This window comes from Amphibalanus amphitrite, unplaced genomic scaffold (assembly GCF_019059575.1).
Source record: "Amphibalanus amphitrite isolate SeventyFive unplaced genomic scaffold, NRLGWU_Aamphi_draft 001008F_arrow, whole genome shotgun sequence".
NCBI lineage: Eukaryota > Metazoa > Arthropoda > Thecostraca > Balanomorpha > Balanidae > Amphibalanus > Amphibalanus amphitrite.
In genome coordinates, this window is record NW_024882502.1 from 221964 (window position 1) to 241020 (window position 19057).

Sequence of the window (19057 nt, forward strand, 5' to 3'; positions counted from 1 at the left end):
AAGTATGAATATGACTGAGTTTTGTAATGGTGTTTTCTGGTTGTTTGCCTGTTCTGGTGGACGACTTTGTTATCCGGCAGACTTCTCAGTAAATGTATTTTACCATCAGCGTAAGGTTTTTCATATATATTCTTGAAATATATATATTTCATATCAGTGTAAGGTTCTCGTATTACTCCAATGTGCGTTTGTGCAAAGAATATTGTTTCTATTATGGGACTCCTTGAAACCTCTTTGCGTCAATTATCTTCTTCCGGTTGGCTAAGATGTTCCAAAATCTGTCAGTCTCCTTTGAGGGTGTACCTCCCAATTTTGCAGGCCTAAATTTGTGGATGCTGACCCTACATCACCATTGCTATATTAAAACGCAGTTTTATTTTCAGCGTTCCCTGCTGGATTCGAGAGAGTCGAGTGGTCAGTGGTCACCTCATCGGAACGATGGTGGCCCAGGGTGTCTGGTTATCTTCGGCTGATGCCTCACGTCAGGCGACATCATTTGACCCCATCGATGATATCATCATGGACCAGATGAATGAAGAGCTTCTTGATTTGACGCTGGCTGAGAGCTTCGCTCGTGCGACCAAGACTGCGATGAAAGTGATGCGTGAGCCAATGTCCGACGCATTGCGGGAAGGGATAAGTGGTCAGGGATCTGAGTTTGAAACGCTGTTTAGGTGGGATTGGAGAGTGACGAATCAGATCGAACAAACGTGATGTGAGGGATGTAACCGTCATAGGCGTAATGTTAAAATTCGGGTTTTTTTTTTGGGGGGGGGGCAAACGGCCTTTGGGGGGGTCATGGTCCTAAACGCCCCCCCCCCCCTGGATCCACCAGTGGTGCTGTGGCCTGTGCATGGTTGTAAATGCATTAGCACTTAGCGAAGGTGCGGCCACAGCAAGAGGATGGTCGCTCTCAAAATTGGGCGGATGCGCAGACTGTTGATGCAGGATCTTGCGTGATGGGGCTAACGGGCATTTGCTCGTTGATTTATGATTTTGTGTGTGCCGCCGGCGAGGCGGCGTAAATGGCATGTGGTGAGACGGCACGCTGACGGGTGGACAACTCCTCCCGTGCTGAGGGTCTTCCCTCGGCGCTGGTCTGGGCTAGTCCATTCCCTGACAAAGGGAGGCAGTTGGGATTGTTTCCCTAAACGGGAAGGCTCCGCTAACTCCGCATCTATTGTTTGTAATATTTATTTGTGATAATGAAATATATGTAACTGCGCATAAGCTTGCTGTTTCTGCCGTACCGAAGATGAAGCACGGGTGGGAGTGGGCCTGGTGTGAGACGACGCAGATGGCGTGTTTTGGGAAGTGATAAAGGGGCGAGTACCTACATTTCGTGGGACAAAGGGAAGGTAGGTGTAATGGACCCGCCCAAAGACCGAGATCAGAGGCCAGTTTTAGGTTACCAATAGAAAAATAGCCGCCTGCCTAAATTTTTTGCCTAAAGACCGCTTCACATACACGTAAATGGTAAAGCCCTATCCGCTTACGTGCCCATCACCTTAACGCTCCGTATGTGAAGCGGTCTTTAGGCAAAACAAAATCCGGTAGTCGGCTATTTTTCTGTTGGTAAAACTGGCCTCTGACGATTTTTTTTTTTTTTTTAGCTTGGACGAGTCAATTTCGTGACGAAGGGAAGGTAGTGTGAACATTTACAGGCCAGTATTGGGTCGTCAACGATTGGTATGGGGTCGTGAAAAGCCGGTGTGGGTTTTTGAGCCTCATGATAATCGACCAAGGGCCAGTGCCCCATACGCCCATTGGCCTATCAGTTGCGGGGGGATGCGCACTGCACCCCATATGCATTTGGAGGGGACATTGCCCCGATGCCCCCGCCCTTGTGACCGCCACTGTCTATGTCCAATGCCCATTCCATAAGTAATGCGACAAGTTCATGGTTGTTACTGGTGAACGGTTATGAGCGGCTGAACTAGGTAGGTTGCCTGTTTTCCGTCGGGAGCCATTCATCAACATTGGTCACGCATACAAGAGTAGTGTATTACCAGCTGATATTGTGGCAGCACATACACAACGAGGTATCAATATAAAAGCTAAAATAGAGTTCAACTTACAAATAAATATTCAGATCGCATTCCTAAAAGTCGTCGCAAAAAAAAATTTCAGCTGCGCTTGAAAAGCGCTCTTATTTTATCGGCCATACCACAACTGGCACATACGTTAGTACACGGGACACTGCTCGCGGAAAAATCGCTGTTCGCGCCAACAGCGAACACAATACACCCAGTGGCAGTTTGCAAGGCTCAAATGGTAACCTTTAAAACTGGCAGCGTTTACACCGGTCGACATCCGCCTGGCAGCACATCTCACATCTGGCAACACAACTCACACCTGGCAACCGCTAAACAGGCAACAAATAAACGACACAACCACAGCTTAACCGGACGGCAGCGGCAGACAAAATCACCCACACTTCCTTCTCACTCCTGCCCTTGCCGAACGCACCGCAAGCGTCCGCACCGAACGCACCGCAAGCGTCCGCACAGAACGCACCGCAAGCGTCCGCACCGAACGCCCCCACAGCTATCACAATAGTTGAGCATTAATAATGTGTCCGTGGTGCGTGTTTGCGGCAGCGGCGACCAACTAAAACCGCCTTAATGCTACTCTCACGCGCGCTCATTGGCTGGTGACGCCTGTCCCTGAAAACTCGTTCGGTTTCGCTCGGTTCTAGAGCTGACCGTTTTGCGACGGCCGACGAATTGGACGCTCCTCCGCGAACGCAAAGTCAAGTCCGTCGTACCAACACTGACGCCTCTCCATTATCTTTCGTTATCTTCTCGCTCGTCATCCAACGCGTAATTCATCGTAATCCGCTTCCGATTCATTGACTGGTCCGTCCCAGCTCGCTCGTCAACTTTCACAGCTCCGTCGTCCTTTTATCCACCGCTCGGACGGATATGTGACCGTGTTAGCGACCAAAAAACGGGCGGATAACCTTTACCCGTGTCACATGGATCATCCGAGCTTGGTCCTTCCGCTCGTCCGTTCGCCCGTGTTTGACGATTCTCATCCGAACGGCTTAATTTCTATGTCGATCACATGAGTTCAGTGTTCGCTCGCTCATCATTCGATGGCCTCAGGTGTGAGCCTGCTTACAGACCAAACAGCCTTCCGAGGCCCTGCAGACCAAGTCCAATTCCTCCAAACGGCCCACCACCGCGGAAGGGCCTCCCACGCGTGGGCTGCTGGGGTGGCGGCGGCGGCGGCGGCGGCTGGAACTGCGGAGCGGCCGGCTGGAAGCCACCCTGCTGTTGCTGGGGCGGCGGCGGCTGGAACTGGGGAGGAGCCACCGGGGCGGGGGCGGGGGCGGGGGCTGGAGCGACCGGCCGGGGAGGACTGAGACCTGATGACGGTCGGACTCCACCGCTGCTGCCGCTGCCGCTAGCTCCGGCGCTGCCGCCTCCCAGCTCAGAAAGGCACTGGACGCGACAGGAGGTGTCGGCGAGGACCGTGTTCCGGCCGTGCTGCTGCGCCAGCTGCTGGCAGCTGGTCACACGAACACTCTGGCAGTTGGTTTGCTGAAACACGAGAGAAATCGAAGTCAGATAGGCTGGACGGTGTAGCGATGGAGAGGGCAGTTAGATATTGGAACAAAGGTAGAGGAGACAAGTTATATGGCGCAGGACGCTAGAGACAATCACATGGTAGATCAGGTATTGACGCTCGGTATCCATGGAAGCATAAGCATTGTAATGATTTTGCTTACGTTTCCATGGAAACCGAGGGCCAACACATGGTGGTGACGGGTAGCGGCGTACTGTGAAACAGGGCCGAGGATTTAATACGTGTTGCTTACCCCGTTGGAGCAGGAGCAGCGGGTACACGGGCTGATGCTGATGGTGGTGCCTCTGCTGAAGGAGACGCCGTTGACGTTGCACTGGCCGCCGCCGTTGTTGCCCTCCTTCCACAGGTCAAAGTTCATCCGCGGCATGGAGCGGCACGCGATCCGCGGGTTCCTGAGGAGGTCACCAGAGGTCAAAACGCTGCCAGTTATGGCTGACATCTTTGGTAAGCACAGCTCACGATTGAGCTACTTTATAAAAATACGTGAAAATAGAAAGCACTTACAATGACGCATCTAGTTTCATAAATCGTGGGAATAGACAAGCCTCGAGCGATTAATATCATATCACAACACCAAAAATAACCACCACGCAATTACAGTAAATCACAGGCATCTCACAACGTCCTTGTATCGATATATTCCTAAGGATCTGTTGTATCAGCTAACCCTACCCTACCCTTCTGTCTTACGCCCAAAGCCCCAAACAACATCTTGACGCCCTAAAATCTACCCAAAACCATTCCCACACCTTCCGTGCCCCTGACGGCGACCCGTCTACTCACAGGAAGTCGTGCGGCATGTCGAACAGCGCCCTCTGTAGCGCGTCCACCTCGTCACAGTTCTGGCACATGATGTGGCTCATGGTCACCTTGCGGATCTCGGCCAGCTGTTTCTCAGTGAACCGGATCGAGGGCTCTTCCGTCTCGTACCTGTGAGAAGTGAGAGCGGTGAGAAACCTGAATGGTGAGAGGGTGATAATGGGAGGGGTGGGGTGAGAGGCAGAGGCCGAACAAGCATTGGGAGGGGAGACTGCAAGCGGGGAGAGGGCAAGGCGGTTTAGGAGCGGGAAGGCGGTTGGCGAGCGACCAAGCGCGGGTAAGATGCTGGAAAGACAGTCTGAATAGGAGCCAAGCGACGGTCGTCTGTGTGCAGGAGGCTATGACGCTGAAGCTTACGGTTTGTGTTAATTCGCTATCATGATAAACAGTAAACACTGAGTGTCGTTTTGAATTAAATGCAATATAGTAGCTTGTAAAGCGAGTAAGATGTTCTCAAGCTACAAAATATTTACTGCGAAGCGGGTCTGCCGTACTAATGCACCTTACGTAATGATTATGTAAATGCACATCCAATCACGGAGCGTTGATTTACTAACCAGAACCTGTCGCACTTCTTGAGGAATCTGAACTGCAGTCCGATGATGCAGCCGAATGTCGGTCCGACCAGACCTCCCTGGAGTGGGGTTTCACTCAGACCTCCCGTGAACAGGTCAATGTCGTCCACACTGGCGTATACCTGGAATGGAGATTGAGAGGGTGAGTCAGATGAGCGACAGACGTGGGAATTAGACGGGTAATAGACAAGATGAGCACGATGACGGGTCAAGATGCCGGTTCGTGCGGTGGCTCTGTCCTTGTGAATCCTTCCCATCAAAAGGTTCGGACTAAATTTATAAAAAAAAAGATGAGCGACAGACCGCCTAATCCATGACTGATCTATGATCCATGACTAATGGTTGATGTCAGATCTTACATCGTAAGATGGATTAGACGACCTGAAACATGACAGTCGAATGCAGTGTCGGTTGTACGAGGGGGAACTTGATGAAGGGCTATTGCGTATGAGATTATTACGGAGCGAGCGAAGCGAGCGGAGTCTTTCCTTAGATTAACGGAAATTTCTGAGTATGAGCGGCCGGCCGGCCGTGCGGACGCTTTTGCGAGGCTTATATCTCAGCAACCACTTGACCGATTTACACGGGGTAATTTTTGTAGGGTAGCTTCATTCCTTCTACCAAGTATTGGACTATTCCCGATGCATGTGGGTGACCCCTTATGCACGTGCCACGCGCAAAACGAAGAGGTGTCAGTTTTGTAATTGTTGCAATATCTCGGTAACTACTTGGCCGATTGCGCTGAAAGTTGGCATGTAGGTAGGCACCCACTAGGCACTGCATATCCATGTGCCAGAGTTGGGGTGCTGCTGCACGTGCGCACGTGCAGGGGTCGTTTCCAGATCTCGAGAACGGCTGGACCGATGGCGCTCAAATTTGGTACACGGTTAGGGACCAGTTAGTAGGGTGCCGTGCACAAGTCAGTTGGGACCCATTCTGCACGTGCGCACGTGCAGGGTGCCGCTTCCAGATCTCGAGAACGGCTTGGCCGATTGTGCTCAAATTTGGCACATCGCTATAGACCGGTTAGTAGGGTGCCGTGCACAAGTCAGTTGGAGGTACCTCCTCGAAATTTCGCACGTGCAAGGCTCACCCTCTCGCTCGCTCCGTTAGTCGCCCCAAAAGGCGTTGTACTGGTTACGGAGCGAGCGAAGCGAGCGGAGTCTTTCCTTAGATTAACGGAAATTTCTGAGCATGAGCGGCCGGCCGGCCGTGCGGACGCTTTTGCGAGGCTTATATCTCAGCAACCACTTGACCGATTTACACGGGGTAATTTTTGTAGGGTAGCTTCATTCCTTCTACCAAGTATTGGACTATTCCCGATGCATGTGGGTGACCCCTTATGCACGTGCCACGCGCAAAACGAAGAGGTGTCAGTTTTGTAATTGTTGCAATATCTCGGTAACTACTTGGCCGATTGCGCTGAAAGTTGGCATGTAGGTAGGCACCCACTAGGCACTGCATATCCATGTGCCAGAGTTGGGGTGCTGCTGCACGTGCGCACGTGCAGGGGTCGTTTCCAGATCTCGAGAACGGCTGGACCGATGGCGCTCAAATTTGGTACACGGTTAGGGACCAGTTAGTAGGGTGCCGTGCACAAGTCAGTTGGGACCCATTCTGCACGTGCGCACGTGCAGGGTGCCGCTTCCAGATCTCGAGAACGGCTTGGCCGATTGTGCTCAAATTTGGCACATCGCTATAGACCGGTTAGTAGGGTGCCGTGCACAAGTCAGTTGGAGGTACCTCCTCGAAATTTCGCACGTGCAAGGCTCACCCTCTCGCTCGCTCCGTTAGTCGCCCCAAAAGGCGTTATACTGGTTACGGAGCGAGCGAAGCGAGCGGAGTCTTTCCTTAGATTAACGGAAATTTCTGAGCATGAGCGGCCGGCCGGCCGTGCGGACGCTTTTGCGAGGCTTATATCTCAGCAACCACTTGACCGATTTACACGCGGTAATTTTTGTAGGGTAGCTTCATTCCTTCTACCAAGTATTGGACTATTCCCGATGCATGTGGGTGACCCCTTATGCACGTGCCACGTGCAAAACGAAGAGGTGTCAGTTTTGTAATTGTTGCAATATCTCGGTAACTACTTGGCCGATTGCGCTGAAAGTTGGCATGTAGGTAGGCACCCACTGGGCACTGCATATCCATGTGCCAGAGTTGGGGTGCTGCTGCACGTGCGCACGTGCAGGGGTCGTTTCCAGATCTCGAGAACGGCTGGACCGATAGCGCTCAAATTTGGTACACGATTAGGGACCAGTTAGTAGGGTGCCGTGCACAAGTCAGTTGGGACCCATTTTGCACGTGCGCACGTGCAGGGTGCCGCTCCCAGATCTCGAGAACGGCTGGGCCGATTGTGCTCAACTTTGGCACATCGCTAGAAACCCGGTCAGTAGGGTGCCGTGCACAAGTCAGTTGGAGGTACCCCCTCGAAATTTCGCACGTGCAAGACTCACCCCCTCGCTCGCTCCGTTAGTCGCCCCAAAAGGCGCTATACTGGTAAAATATTTTGCCATGGGTAGAAAAACGTGGCAGTGCAGTATGACCGCGTTGTCTGAATATCCAAGGCACACTAAAGACCCTTGCTGCGCCTACCTGTTTCATCTTGTTGATGAGTCGCTGAGGAATCTCCCGGGAGAGCTCGTCAAAGGTGGTCACCTTCTTGAGGTTACAGATGGCACGGTACTCGTTGTAAGGTCGCAGACCGTGGTCACGAGCTGAAAACAGAACGGTGCTGTAAGTTCAGGGGTCTTTGGTCAGGAATGACCATGGACAAGACATGTCGATACCATGAATCTTACATATCGTGAAGTTGAATGATACTGATGGAAATAAGGCTATTTCGAATCACACTCTGCAGCATAGACATGCGATTTAGAGCTGTGATTCATAGTGTGGAAAAAAGGTGTATCGATGTCCAATGACGAAGTTAGGTTGGATACTTTGGGCTCTACAACTGTTACATTCCACTCTGTGCTAAATCCGGACTGCCAGCCATCACGCTACTCACCTCTCTGAATGTTGAGCGAGACGAGATCGAGCCCCGAGAACGGATGACCGCGCTCCTCAAACAGATGCTTGGTGACCTCCGAGGTGATGAAGTTGTCCAGGTTCTCCATCGGCGTGTTGACCAGGCCGCGCATGATCTCGTCGACCATCTGAACCTGTTGAAGCGCATGACGCCCGTCAGATGCTGGCTATAACGATGTTGGTTATAGCGATGTAGGACGTTGATCATGGTGGAAACATTGAATGTTCTTCGGAGTCGTACAGTGTTCGGTGGAGCGAGACAAATCGTTATGAGGCTGAGTGGATCGCCCATGGACGCAAAAAGTCGAACAGATTATGGCATGGAACGCTGGGAAAACCTTTTTGGCACTCAGCAGTGTTAATCAGTTTTACTCTAGTCTACCTTCGTTTCAATGCGTCAATCCCAGCTATGTAGCCCGTCTTTCACAACTGCTGTTTAGCTTGATGGACAAATTCACACGCATCACACGATGAGATTTAGCACACTTACCAGTGACAGCTCAACCACACGCATTTGTCACACACATTAAGTAGGAAAGTAGTGAAAGTCTGTTGCATTAAAAGGTCATGTAAACTAAATGATATTTGATCTTTTCTATCTCTTCCATTGTCTCACTGCCTGGCCGTTTGAACAGAAAACTACCATGCAGACCTTACCATGCCTCGTCCGATCTTTCCGCCTCCACCACATCATACCTCCGTTCATCAACGACCATTCTCTCAGCTCTCATTCACCACAGGGTTTATATCTTACGTCAAACAGCATGTCCGAGTTGAAGAAGCTGTTTCGCAGCTGGATGTGCGGGTTGCGCTCGCCGAAATTGACGCCCATGCGGAACAGCTTAGGCCGGATCAGAGAGTGCCCGAAGCGGAATGCGGCCGATGAGAATTCGTTCAGCACGGCAGCGCTGCATGTGTCGTCATAGCCTGTAACCATGACAAAGGGCGTAAACAAAGCGGCCTAAGTCAAGCATCCTTAAAACTTCCAGAGTCTGCTGATAGTAACTTCATAACATCAGGCACTCTTGCTAAAAACGTAGGCTAAAACAAAGACGAGCTTCAAATTCAACAAAAAGTGTTGGACCCAGAACGCACCCTTGAAGAATCCCTCGGTGCCGACACGGAGGTCGTATAGCTGCATGGCGTTCCAGCCGAGGATGCGCGGCAGGAACTCGTTGTAGGTGATGTGCTCCCAGACGGCAGTCACGATCTTACGGCCCACCTGGTGTTAAAAGTCAGGTCAGCATTGAAGCTTTGCTGTCGTGAGATTTGTTTACGAGTCAGGCAGTCCATTTATCTCGTCAACGTTTCAAATTCTAAGCACGTCCTGAGCCTTGAATAGCTTTATATTGTGGAAGCATATAGCCTATCCTTAAACTAATCAACCTTTCAAAGCTCCCCACAAATGACGCATGTATGCAAATAAAATAGCCTTTAGCGCGCGGTCTCTCACCTGGTACAGCTTCTCGTCATCCCAGTGCGGGTTGATGGAGGCCAGCTCCGCCACCACACGGTTGTGCTCGCGGATCCAGATCACGTGCAGAGTAGCCAGACCGGCCTGTTCCGAGGCACGGTTATCACCTGTTGGTGATGACGTGGCGTTAGCGTGGGGATAATTGACGTTTCGTTGTCATGGCGATAATTCAAAGGGCATGATGCTGCAAGAAAGTATCAGGGTGCCAAGAGTTACTGAGAGATGAAATATTACGGCCAGGAGATAAACGTAATGCTTTTGTGTCTGGACCCAATTGGCAAGCAACCTGTCAATAGGGCGGTATTGCGGTTCTATTATTATGATCAGTCTTCCATGAATACTGCAAAAATATCGTGACAAATCAATTAAGAGTAAAAACTGAACAGAAGTTTCGAGCAATACGTTCAAAACGACCTAAATCGCAACTAAATGCCAACTTCCCAATTTAACTCTAGCCCACATCCATCGCCCACAAGCTGGTTATCACGGTACCCACCAGCAGCGAAGCAGGATCCGGACGGTGCCCTGCACTCCTTGTTGTCCCTGGTGGTGGGCAGCAGACCCTTCCCGCGCACAGGGTGGGGGGTGGTGATGAGACGGCCGCCCTGGAACTGACGCAGACTGCGCGCCTCGCACTGATCCTGGCCGTAGATATGGGACGCGTCCAGGTAGGCCGTGTTCTGGTTGATCTGCTCACGAGGGCCTGCGGGGGAGAGGAAAACGGCGGTTAACGATGGCAGAACGATGGTAGAGAGATTCAGTCTAGATGCCGATCAGGTAGATACACTTTCGAGATATCTGCGTTAAAGTTTTTGAGTGACATGAATGGCCTGTAAACATAAGTGAAACTTAACGGCTGTCTTTTATTGAAAAAAAAAAAAAAAATACATCTTTCGTTATGCAAAGAGCAGACGGAACTGCAAACGATACTGGTTGAAAGTTATTTCCAAACAAGGCGAGGCAAGTTGAAGAAGTGGCATGTTTGAGTCGATTTACGACTTCAAAATTCAGCAAGCTTATACGTTCAGCGTTCAGCGTTAGCTTCAAAAGACGGCGCATTATCTCACGAAGGAGGCTCGCTAGGTTCCAAAGGAAGCACATTAGCTTACAAGGCGTCACATAAGCTCACAAATCGTCGCGTTATCTCACCGAGAGTTTGCTGTCCGGGCAGAGAGCGTGTGAAGGCGATGCAGAAGGGCCTGCCGCTGCTGACGTTGACCGGAGGGAAGTAGGGGTCGTTCTGGGGTACACTGATGGGCCAGCACTCCGGGTGTACCCGGTTGGCCGAGTCACAGTCGCGACAGTTGAGGATCGAGTCGCCGAAACCTGAGAGATGAGAGAGTGAGTTAGGGAGAGTCGAGTACAACTTATAGAATGTATCTTAGCCTTCTTAGGGCCGCTGAAAATCGCAAAATCGAGGTAGAAGGACAATGAAAAAAGGAACTGATTATTTGAAGAGCAACAGCGAAATCACAACCTAACCTGTCGTCGACAAAATCAGACATCGAGATTTATGTGCTACGAAAGATGATCGATAACTGTTGTTTTTTAGGTCGACAAAGAACAATGACTTAAGATATCGAGAGTTGGGAGACAAATATTACTTTCTACTTGTGTTGCTGCTTTACCAAAATGTTTTATTATGCTCACAATGACAAAATTACAGCTTTTTTGTTTTGTTTTGTTTTGTTGGGTTAGGCCCTTTCGGTCCAATTAGACCATTTCAGAGCCGGGACTGGATAATAGGATATAGGGGGAGACATTGGTCTGGGCAGGCACCCTAGTGAGTCGCCGGGGCTGAGCCCGTCCAGGGGACAGGCCACCCAGCCCCCAAAACACTCACTGCACCCGGCTACGGGGTGCGCTCCCTCAGGAGCAGCGGTGCCGCTCCCTCGGGAGCAGCCCGCATGAGATAAAGTTGCCTGTCCAGCCCGGAGGGGGTTGCGGCGTGGAGGAGAAGGATTTCAGTATCCTGAGGATAGAAGCACGGAACGGTGAAAATTACAGCACGAAATATCAGCCTTTATAGTCAAACACCATACAGCTCACATCAGCACAGCGCAGCAGGCGATTCTCACCCTTATTGATGGGCGTCATGCTGATGTCGTGGTCGAGGAACTGTCCAAACTGCATGAGGAACATGGTGTAGCGCGAGTGGGGGTTGCTGACGTCATCGTGCAGAGTGGTGGAGATGAGACGGGGAGAGGGCAGGGGCACGCCAGTGACCGAACGCTGACGGGGGCGGCTGATACCTGCAGACGGGACGGGGGGGAGGGTCAGAGATACGGCGCGATCATACCGGGAGGGAGAGAGGTCAAAACAACAGATCTTAGAGATAAATGCTAAATGACAATGTAGAAACCACTACGCCAAGGGAAGCTAAGTCATTTATCTCGAAATTTTGCCAGGATTCTTCTAACGACAACTGAATCGAAAACCATACGATACCTCGTAAGTACTTTGTAACAAAAAAAAAAAGGGAGAACCAAAAGGCAAGTCTTATTGAACCCTTCAAGGGAGCCTATGTTTTAACCAAAGTCAACTTACAAACACTGCCCGAAGCACCAAACTTTTCTTGACCCAACTACCAAAAAGAGCAATCCTCAGCACTCTCCCAACCCACCATTACACCATTGTCACTCACCGTCGTCATACTGAGCGGGCAGGAGCCGGTGCTGAGGCGTCACCGATTTGCCAAAGTTGGGGTTGGCCAGGTTGTTACAGTAGCCCGAGTAGGTGCGGTACGGTGCAGCCGGGTCACATGGCACGGTCTCCTCGTCCGCTCTGAAGACAGGGCGGAGGTCAGGTCATGCGCGGTCAAGACTCAAGATGTCCAGTCAACGAGCGAATTCAGCCCAGAATAGGGTGCTAGTGACAGTGATGGGGAATAAAGATGATGTATCAGACCATTTCTGCTTTACAAGAAAGGTCCATGATAAAGATGGCATGTTAGAGGTCAAGCTGGTAAGGTAAGGTGACAGGAAAAGGTTGGATTGGGTCATCAGTTAGGTATCTGCCTCACACCTGGCGAAATGAGGTCGAACAATACACCCAGCTGTCGTAGAAGAATAGCGATCAGAACGAGATCTTATTTGCTTACTGTTGACGCTAGCAAAGCTAAATGATCACGATAAATGAATGTAATCAAAACACACCATTTCGTGCATCAAATTAACGTGCTCATTCCTACCTCTTTTGTAGGCATATCATATCGCGGTTCCGCTGTTACGAAAACTAACCTGCACTGGTCAATGATGGGCACCTGGGACACCAGATTGGACACGTCGAACTGACGCAGGCTCGTACTGAAACCCTGCACCGTCTGAGGGTTACCAGACAGCTGGTTGGACAGATTCACCAGCTGACGCTTGATACGAGAGTTGCCAGATCTGTGGGCAGGGTGACCATGGCGTTATAAGGCGTATTTTCGCGAGGATACAATATGGGAATAGATCGTACCTCGATAACGCTATTTCAATATGACATCTTTTATATTTCATTCCTACATTTGCCCGGATAATTCACTTATACCTATTTCTTTTGGTTATCCAACCACTTGATGGAATTAGCAGTAGCTCTCAGTACATACACACGAAGTAATATCCACTCGCAATCAGTTACACGTATAACACCATCAAATCAAGCTTCTATTACTTATAGTCACCGTGACTTCTACATGACTAGCTATCAGTATAAACTACAGCAACCATCATCAGCCATTGTGCACTCACTTGGAGAAGACGGTGGACATGAATTCTCCAGAGGCGTACTCGAGAATCAGCGATGTGTTGGATAGCAGCACCGCCTGCTTGTTGGGGCGACTGAAGGCGTACGCCGTGCCCAGAGACGACTTGGGGTCGGCGTTCAGTTCTGTAATGGTTGGACGGTTGTTAGAGCTGTGAGGGGGAAGAGGTAGCGTGTGAGCACGACCAATGCATTCGGAAGTCAGGGACGCTGATACTTTTAGATCAACAGCACCTTGATAGTGAGAGGGCCTGCAATTGCTGTTATCCGCTGAACTCTTCTGTCCTTGTCTTCCTCATTCATTCATTCATTCATTCATTCATTCATTCATTCATTCATTCATTCATTCATTCATTCATTCATTCATTCATTCATTCATTCATCCACTAACTCATCCATTCATTCATTTACTTATTCATTCATTCATTCATTCGTTAACTAACTTGTTCATTCACTCACTCATTCACTTACTCTTTCCCTCCTTCCCCACGCCTTTCCTCTCCTCGCCCCCACACCCGCCACTCACTCAGCTCGGTAAGAATCCTCTCCTCATTTCTGCGTCTCTCCAGATCCATCTTGGCCTTGCTGACAACATCTCCAAACACATCGTCAGGGATCAGCACTCCTGAACGGGCCGATTTCCAGGCCGAAAGGTCCAGGAACGGTAGCATGTCGCACAGAACGGGTGCGTTCCTGGGGAGAGATGTCAGTTAGGGTCAGAGGCGAGTCTGTGGGTTTGGTCAAGAACGGGAGACATAAACACAGGGGCAAGGGCTGTTCGTGCTGAAAGGACAGCAATTTCACAAAGTCGCTAATCTGAAGACAGAATTGACATGACTTTAAAACAAAATTATTTTTAAATCTACAGAGGATAATTGTCTTGAATTGGCGGAAATAGCTGAAGCTTCTCAATAAGTAGGCCGGTTTAAGTCGGTTTTAAGTCGCCAGCGATTCGCAAAAGTTTAAGCGAGATGGAACAAGTAGCTAGACAAAGGTATGGCAGGGTTTCTAGAGTTTGCAATCGTTACTCACAGGAAGGGGTCCTGCTTGAGGAATACGTTGGGCGGCAGCTCCCTCACTCCATCGATGTTGTTACAGAACAGTCGGGCCATGCTAGACTTGCGAATCTGGTACAGTTGCTCTGTAAACGAACACATGCGAGCGTTATGATACGGGACTCGTTAGGAATAACCCCGAGAGATGTGTTGCATTTGAACACTGGGTTATATGGAGACAATCAAAATGAATTCGCAGTTTGACAACTTACTTAGGTTGCTAGGCCTCACTAAACCTAATTGTCCTAAAATGATAGTAATTAAGATTGCGTTGTACAATGAGACAAGCCTACAGAGTACAGACAATTGGAGTGAAGATCATTCGGACTTTTAAAAGGTCTTTCACAAATACGCAGTCTCAGCCAACAAGCTCAAATTATCGTGAATCAATCCAATACAACATATTACCCTAGCCTCCAGCCACGTTATTCCATTCCACCCGTACCTTTGGTGAAGGCCGACGGGGGCACCTCGTTCTCAAACCAGAACCGATCTGTCTGCCTGACCAGCTGGAACTGCTGGCCCAGCAGACAGGCGAAGGTCGGTCCCACCACGGCGCCCTCCACAGGAGACTCGAGCACGCCGCCCACGAATAGGTCAATGTCGGCAGGGGACCTGGGGTCAGAGGGGGGTCAGAGGTTAAAAGGTCAGAGGTCACAGATCAGCAGTGCTTCGGCAGGTATCATGGGTCAAAGATGAAAGACCTAAGGTCAACAGTCAAAGGTAAACGGTAACAGGGACCGGGGTAGATAACTGGAATGAGTCATGTGTCAATTCATCCGATTTACCTGAGCTAAGGAGAGGTTGATAACTATGCCATCATCCATAAAAGCAAATGCCTATCACATACGGAAGTTACAATATCAAGTTTGATATAATTCATCTGCAATCGTCAATATGGTAATATATTGTCTACAGCTGACTGCATTCGGGGCGAATAAGCATATCATACACATCCTTCTATGACGTTTCGTAGACTATCTTTCCTCTCCTACCATGCCTCCCCTGACCCCCCCCCCCCCTCAACTCCCCACCGTTCACCTACCGATACATGCTCCTCAGCATATCGATCTTGCTGGGCGCCATGGTGGTGTTGAGGTCACGGAACTGGGTGACCGGAGGCAGGCCACACAGCTGACGCCACTGGGTGTAGGCGGCCACGCCGTGGTCACGCGCCTGCTGGATGGTGTCGGCGGCCAGGTCCAGGCCCAGGGCTGGAGAGAGAGAGGGGGGGGGTCAGAAGTTTACCAAAGCTGTTAGGGGAGAAGTTAGAAACGAGGGAACGATGCGGTAGCCCGTACCGCATGAAAGACACGAGACATTCATGCGAAGAAACCGAAAATGAGACATGTTTTCATTACACACGCTCCAACATCACACACCAGACATAGCTATATTTCCGTTTTAAGATATGACTTTAAAATTTAGTTCGTCTTCATCTTCACTCCAATACATCTAAAACAAAAGTCTACGATGAAATCGACAGATAAACATCATACGCGGGACCCCAGTCCAGAATAAATAGGTCATCATCTTGTCAGCTCAACGCACCGTGTCCCATTACTATCCTTACTACATTACTATATATTACCATCCCTATACTATCCTCACTATCCTTTCCCATCTTGTCCTATCGCTTCCACACGGCCACCTTCCTCTCCTCACCATCAGTCAGCTGCTCGGTAATGGAGTCTCCCTGCGACGCCTGACTTCCAGTCAGACCGAGCAGCACCTGCTCCAGACGACCCTCCTTGTACAGGTCAAACGGAGCGAAGAACGAGGCAGAGAGGGGAGCCTCGCCCTCCGCCTCTCCGTTCTGGGGACGAGAAGGAGGAGAGAAGTGAGAACGTCGCATGGTTAGCAGAAAAAGTGTAAATGTAAAGCTAGTTACTTCAATTGCAGAATTCAGGATTGAACTGCAAAATCTAGTTCATATTCCTCTAATAATTTACCATTAATTTGCACTAATCATAGATGACTTAAATTACAATCGTAGTTCGTAGATCAGGCACTCTATGCACAAAATAATTAGCAATTAAAGCAGCCTATGGTTTTTGTTTTTCTCATCGATGCAGTTAAGACCGTTCTCTTTACAGCTAGCATACCGCAAGCCCGTCTAGTTATTCCGTTGCAATTAAGTCATCCTCAACCATTTTAACCTATTCCTTGTATCACCTCTCCCTTCTGAATACAAATCCCCTGTATCCGACCCCCACTCACCACATTGATGTACTGCAGATAGCCCGGTAGCAGGGCCAGGTAAAACTTGAGCGCCGTGCTAGCAGCGGCGTTAGACACGCCAGGGTACTCATCCATCGAGTAGTGCTGGTGGAAGCCGGCAGACAGCAGCTCCAGGTCGAAAAACTTGGTCACCTCCTGTTGAAGGGGGGAATACCGAATGCGGGTGGTCAGGGGGTGTAAGAATCTTGGTCAGGGGCGCGTGAAGGGTTGTCAGAGGGTACATTACGGGCCAGCAAAGGGTGAATTACGGATTGCTTTAGTGTTTTACGGGCAGTCAGAGGAAGCATTAATTAAAGGTCGTGAGATACGCGATACTTGTCAAAACTCGGGCTGTTTAGAGAAAATTACGGACCAGGGTGTATAACGGATCACCAATGGGTGACTTACGGACCACCAGACGGTACATTACATACAGAACGTTAGAACATTTTCATCAAAATTAAGTGGCGGATTCCTGACCAGCATCGAAGGGCAAGTCAAGGAACCAAAACATTATTTGATCAACATTCAACATCACTTCCAACATCATTATCAACATCATCATCATCATCATCATCATCATCATCATCGTCATCATCTCACCTGTCCCAGCACAGCCGGCACAAACTCCTTGAAGGTGATGTGCTGCAGCTGAGCAATGATCAACCTCCGGGTCTCCTGGTAGGTCCTCTCGTCTCCCCAGTGCGGGTTCGTCTCAGACAGCTGAGCCGCTATGCGGTTGTGCTCGCGGGCTAACAGGGCGTAGATGGCACTGATTGCTGAGTGTGAGTTGGCGCGTGGGTCGGCAGCCAGGGGGCAGCTGTGGGTGGCAGAAATGGGGTGTTAGTTTTGGGACTTGGGTACTAAGGGGCAGTGTTTGAGGGAGTGGTTGAGAGAAATATGAGAGCCTACATAGAGGCAGCAACGAAAATTTATTGATTTTCTTTTTTATTATTGATTTTTTAAAATGATGTATATTTTTATAGATTAAAAAATGAATAGTTTCATGACACTGGTTCAATCTTTACTCCGTTTTGGCGCTTATAAATGCATTAGACAACGTTATAAGGGAATGCGATTCTTCCAACCGTTCAGTTTTTACAATTTACGAATGAAACATTCCTCCAAGCAATAAAGCGTAAATATCTCAACTCTCTTTCGTCTTCTCTCTCTCTCTCCCCCCCCCCTCTCTCTCTCTCTCTCTCTCTCTCCCCTCTCACCCGCTCTCCTTGCTCCTGCACGGCGTATCATCCCCACGCGGCAGAGTTCCATCGGCGTTCAACTTGAGCTGTCCCCGGCTCAGGGACCGCAGCCGGTGCGCCGACTGCTTGGTGGTGCCGTACAGGCCGCTTCCGTCCAGGAAGGAGGTCGCCAGGTTCATCTGCTCACGTGGGCCTGGGAGAGAGGAAGGAGCGGTTAAATATGGGGTGGGGCTGGTTGTGGGATACCCGAAATACGTGAGACCATAAAGGATACATTTCTGAATCGTTTAGACCACACAGCTAAACGAGGTAGCATCAAAAGCTCACAACTCATCAAATCAAGTTTCTTAAACTCGCTGAGGTGAGTTCGTACAACTCATCAAGGTTGTAGCTCACTACTCACCAAGTTCTCAAAACTCACTGAGTTAAGTACTCATTGACCCGAATTCACATAATTCACTCACTTGACTCCCTACAACATATCAAGTCGAGTTTTGACTCACCGAGTTGAGTTCTCAAAACTTGCTGAGCCAAGGACTCACTGACCCAAATTCATGCAACTCACCGAGTTGACTCCCTGCAACTTATCAAGTCGAGTCTCGAATCACCGAGTCGAGCTCTCACAACTCATTGAGTTGAGTTTCCATAACTCACTGAGTCGAGTTTAACTCACCGAGGTGGCATCCCATCTGCAGTGAGGACAGTGACCGCACATACTCCTGGCAGTGACCGGGCGACAGAATGGGCAGGCAGTGAGGCTCACGGGCTCCGTCACGGCAACACGAGGTGGCTCCGCCGTCACCTGAAGACGAGAGAGAAGGGGGTGGTTAGGGGGTATTTAGGGGGTGGTAAGGGGGTGATTAGGGGTGGTAGGGGAGAGATGGAGGAGCTAGGTAAGGCGGCAGTTTGAGGGTGGTTTCGGTGGAAGATGAAACGCGGTAAATGGGCGTTGTATTTACAACGTCAAGAGCACTTTGGTGTACTACAGGGTGTCTCAAAAGTTCGTATACACATTTCCCATGCCCATAAAGCATATAAGAACCGGCAAAAAATCTAAGGTTTTTGTGTGTGTGTGCACACTAGACAAATATGCATGCTTTGACAACTGATTCGGGAGGTTGGAAATCAAACCCTTTGCTGTATCTCCAAAAATATTTGCCCATACCGATTTTCGTCGCTCCGTCAGCTGCCGGAGGCTGATAAAAGGCTACCAGCTTTCTGAAGCTCTTGTAAGGGAATCCCCTGCAGTTTCTGCGTCGGAATTAGGTTTGACGAGCTCCCCGGCAACATCCGCTTCTCCCTGAAAGCCGACAGCGTGCATCGACACCATCCGTGAGTATTTTGTAG

The 19057-nt window shown here is 49.9% G+C and overlaps 1 protein-coding gene across 1 annotated transcript in view; it reads right to left on the reverse strand.

The window, feature by feature from the left end:
- Positions 1-1986: 1986 nt before the first annotated feature.
- The window catches only part of LOC122369129 (peroxidasin homolog pxn-1-like), a 35622-nt gene continuing 18551 nt past the window's right edge, over positions 1987-19057 (reverse strand). Inside the window, exons 2-25 of the mRNA XM_043343586.1 lie at positions 18384-18512; positions 17729-17903; positions 17112-17328; positions 16509-16664; positions 15954-16104; positions 15334-15502; positions 14734-14903; positions 14266-14374; positions 13760-13926; positions 13221-13359; positions 12729-12878; positions 12134-12273; positions 11568-11741; positions 10639-10815; positions 9986-10192; positions 9469-9596; positions 9111-9237; positions 8770-8942; positions 7996-8149; positions 7581-7702; positions 4968-5107; positions 4375-4521; positions 3824-3983; positions 1987-3545 (exon numbers count right to left, since the gene is read on the reverse strand). Of these exons, the coding sequence (XP_043199521.1) occupies positions 3120-3545; positions 3824-3983; positions 4375-4521; positions 4968-5107; positions 7581-7702; positions 7996-8149; positions 8770-8942; positions 9111-9237; positions 9469-9596; positions 9986-10192; positions 10639-10815; positions 11568-11741; positions 12134-12273; positions 12729-12878; positions 13221-13359; positions 13760-13926; positions 14266-14374; positions 14734-14903; positions 15334-15502; positions 15954-16104; positions 16509-16664; positions 17112-17328; positions 17729-17903; positions 18384-18512 (4007 nt within the window). The 3' untranslated portion in view covers positions 1987-3119. The remainder of the gene's footprint in view (positions 3546-3823; positions 3984-4374; positions 4522-4967; positions 5108-7580; positions 7703-7995; positions 8150-8769; positions 8943-9110; positions 9238-9468; positions 9597-9985; positions 10193-10638; positions 10816-11567; positions 11742-12133; positions 12274-12728; positions 12879-13220; positions 13360-13759; positions 13927-14265; positions 14375-14733; positions 14904-15333; positions 15503-15953; positions 16105-16508; positions 16665-17111; positions 17329-17728; positions 17904-18383; positions 18513-19057) is intronic.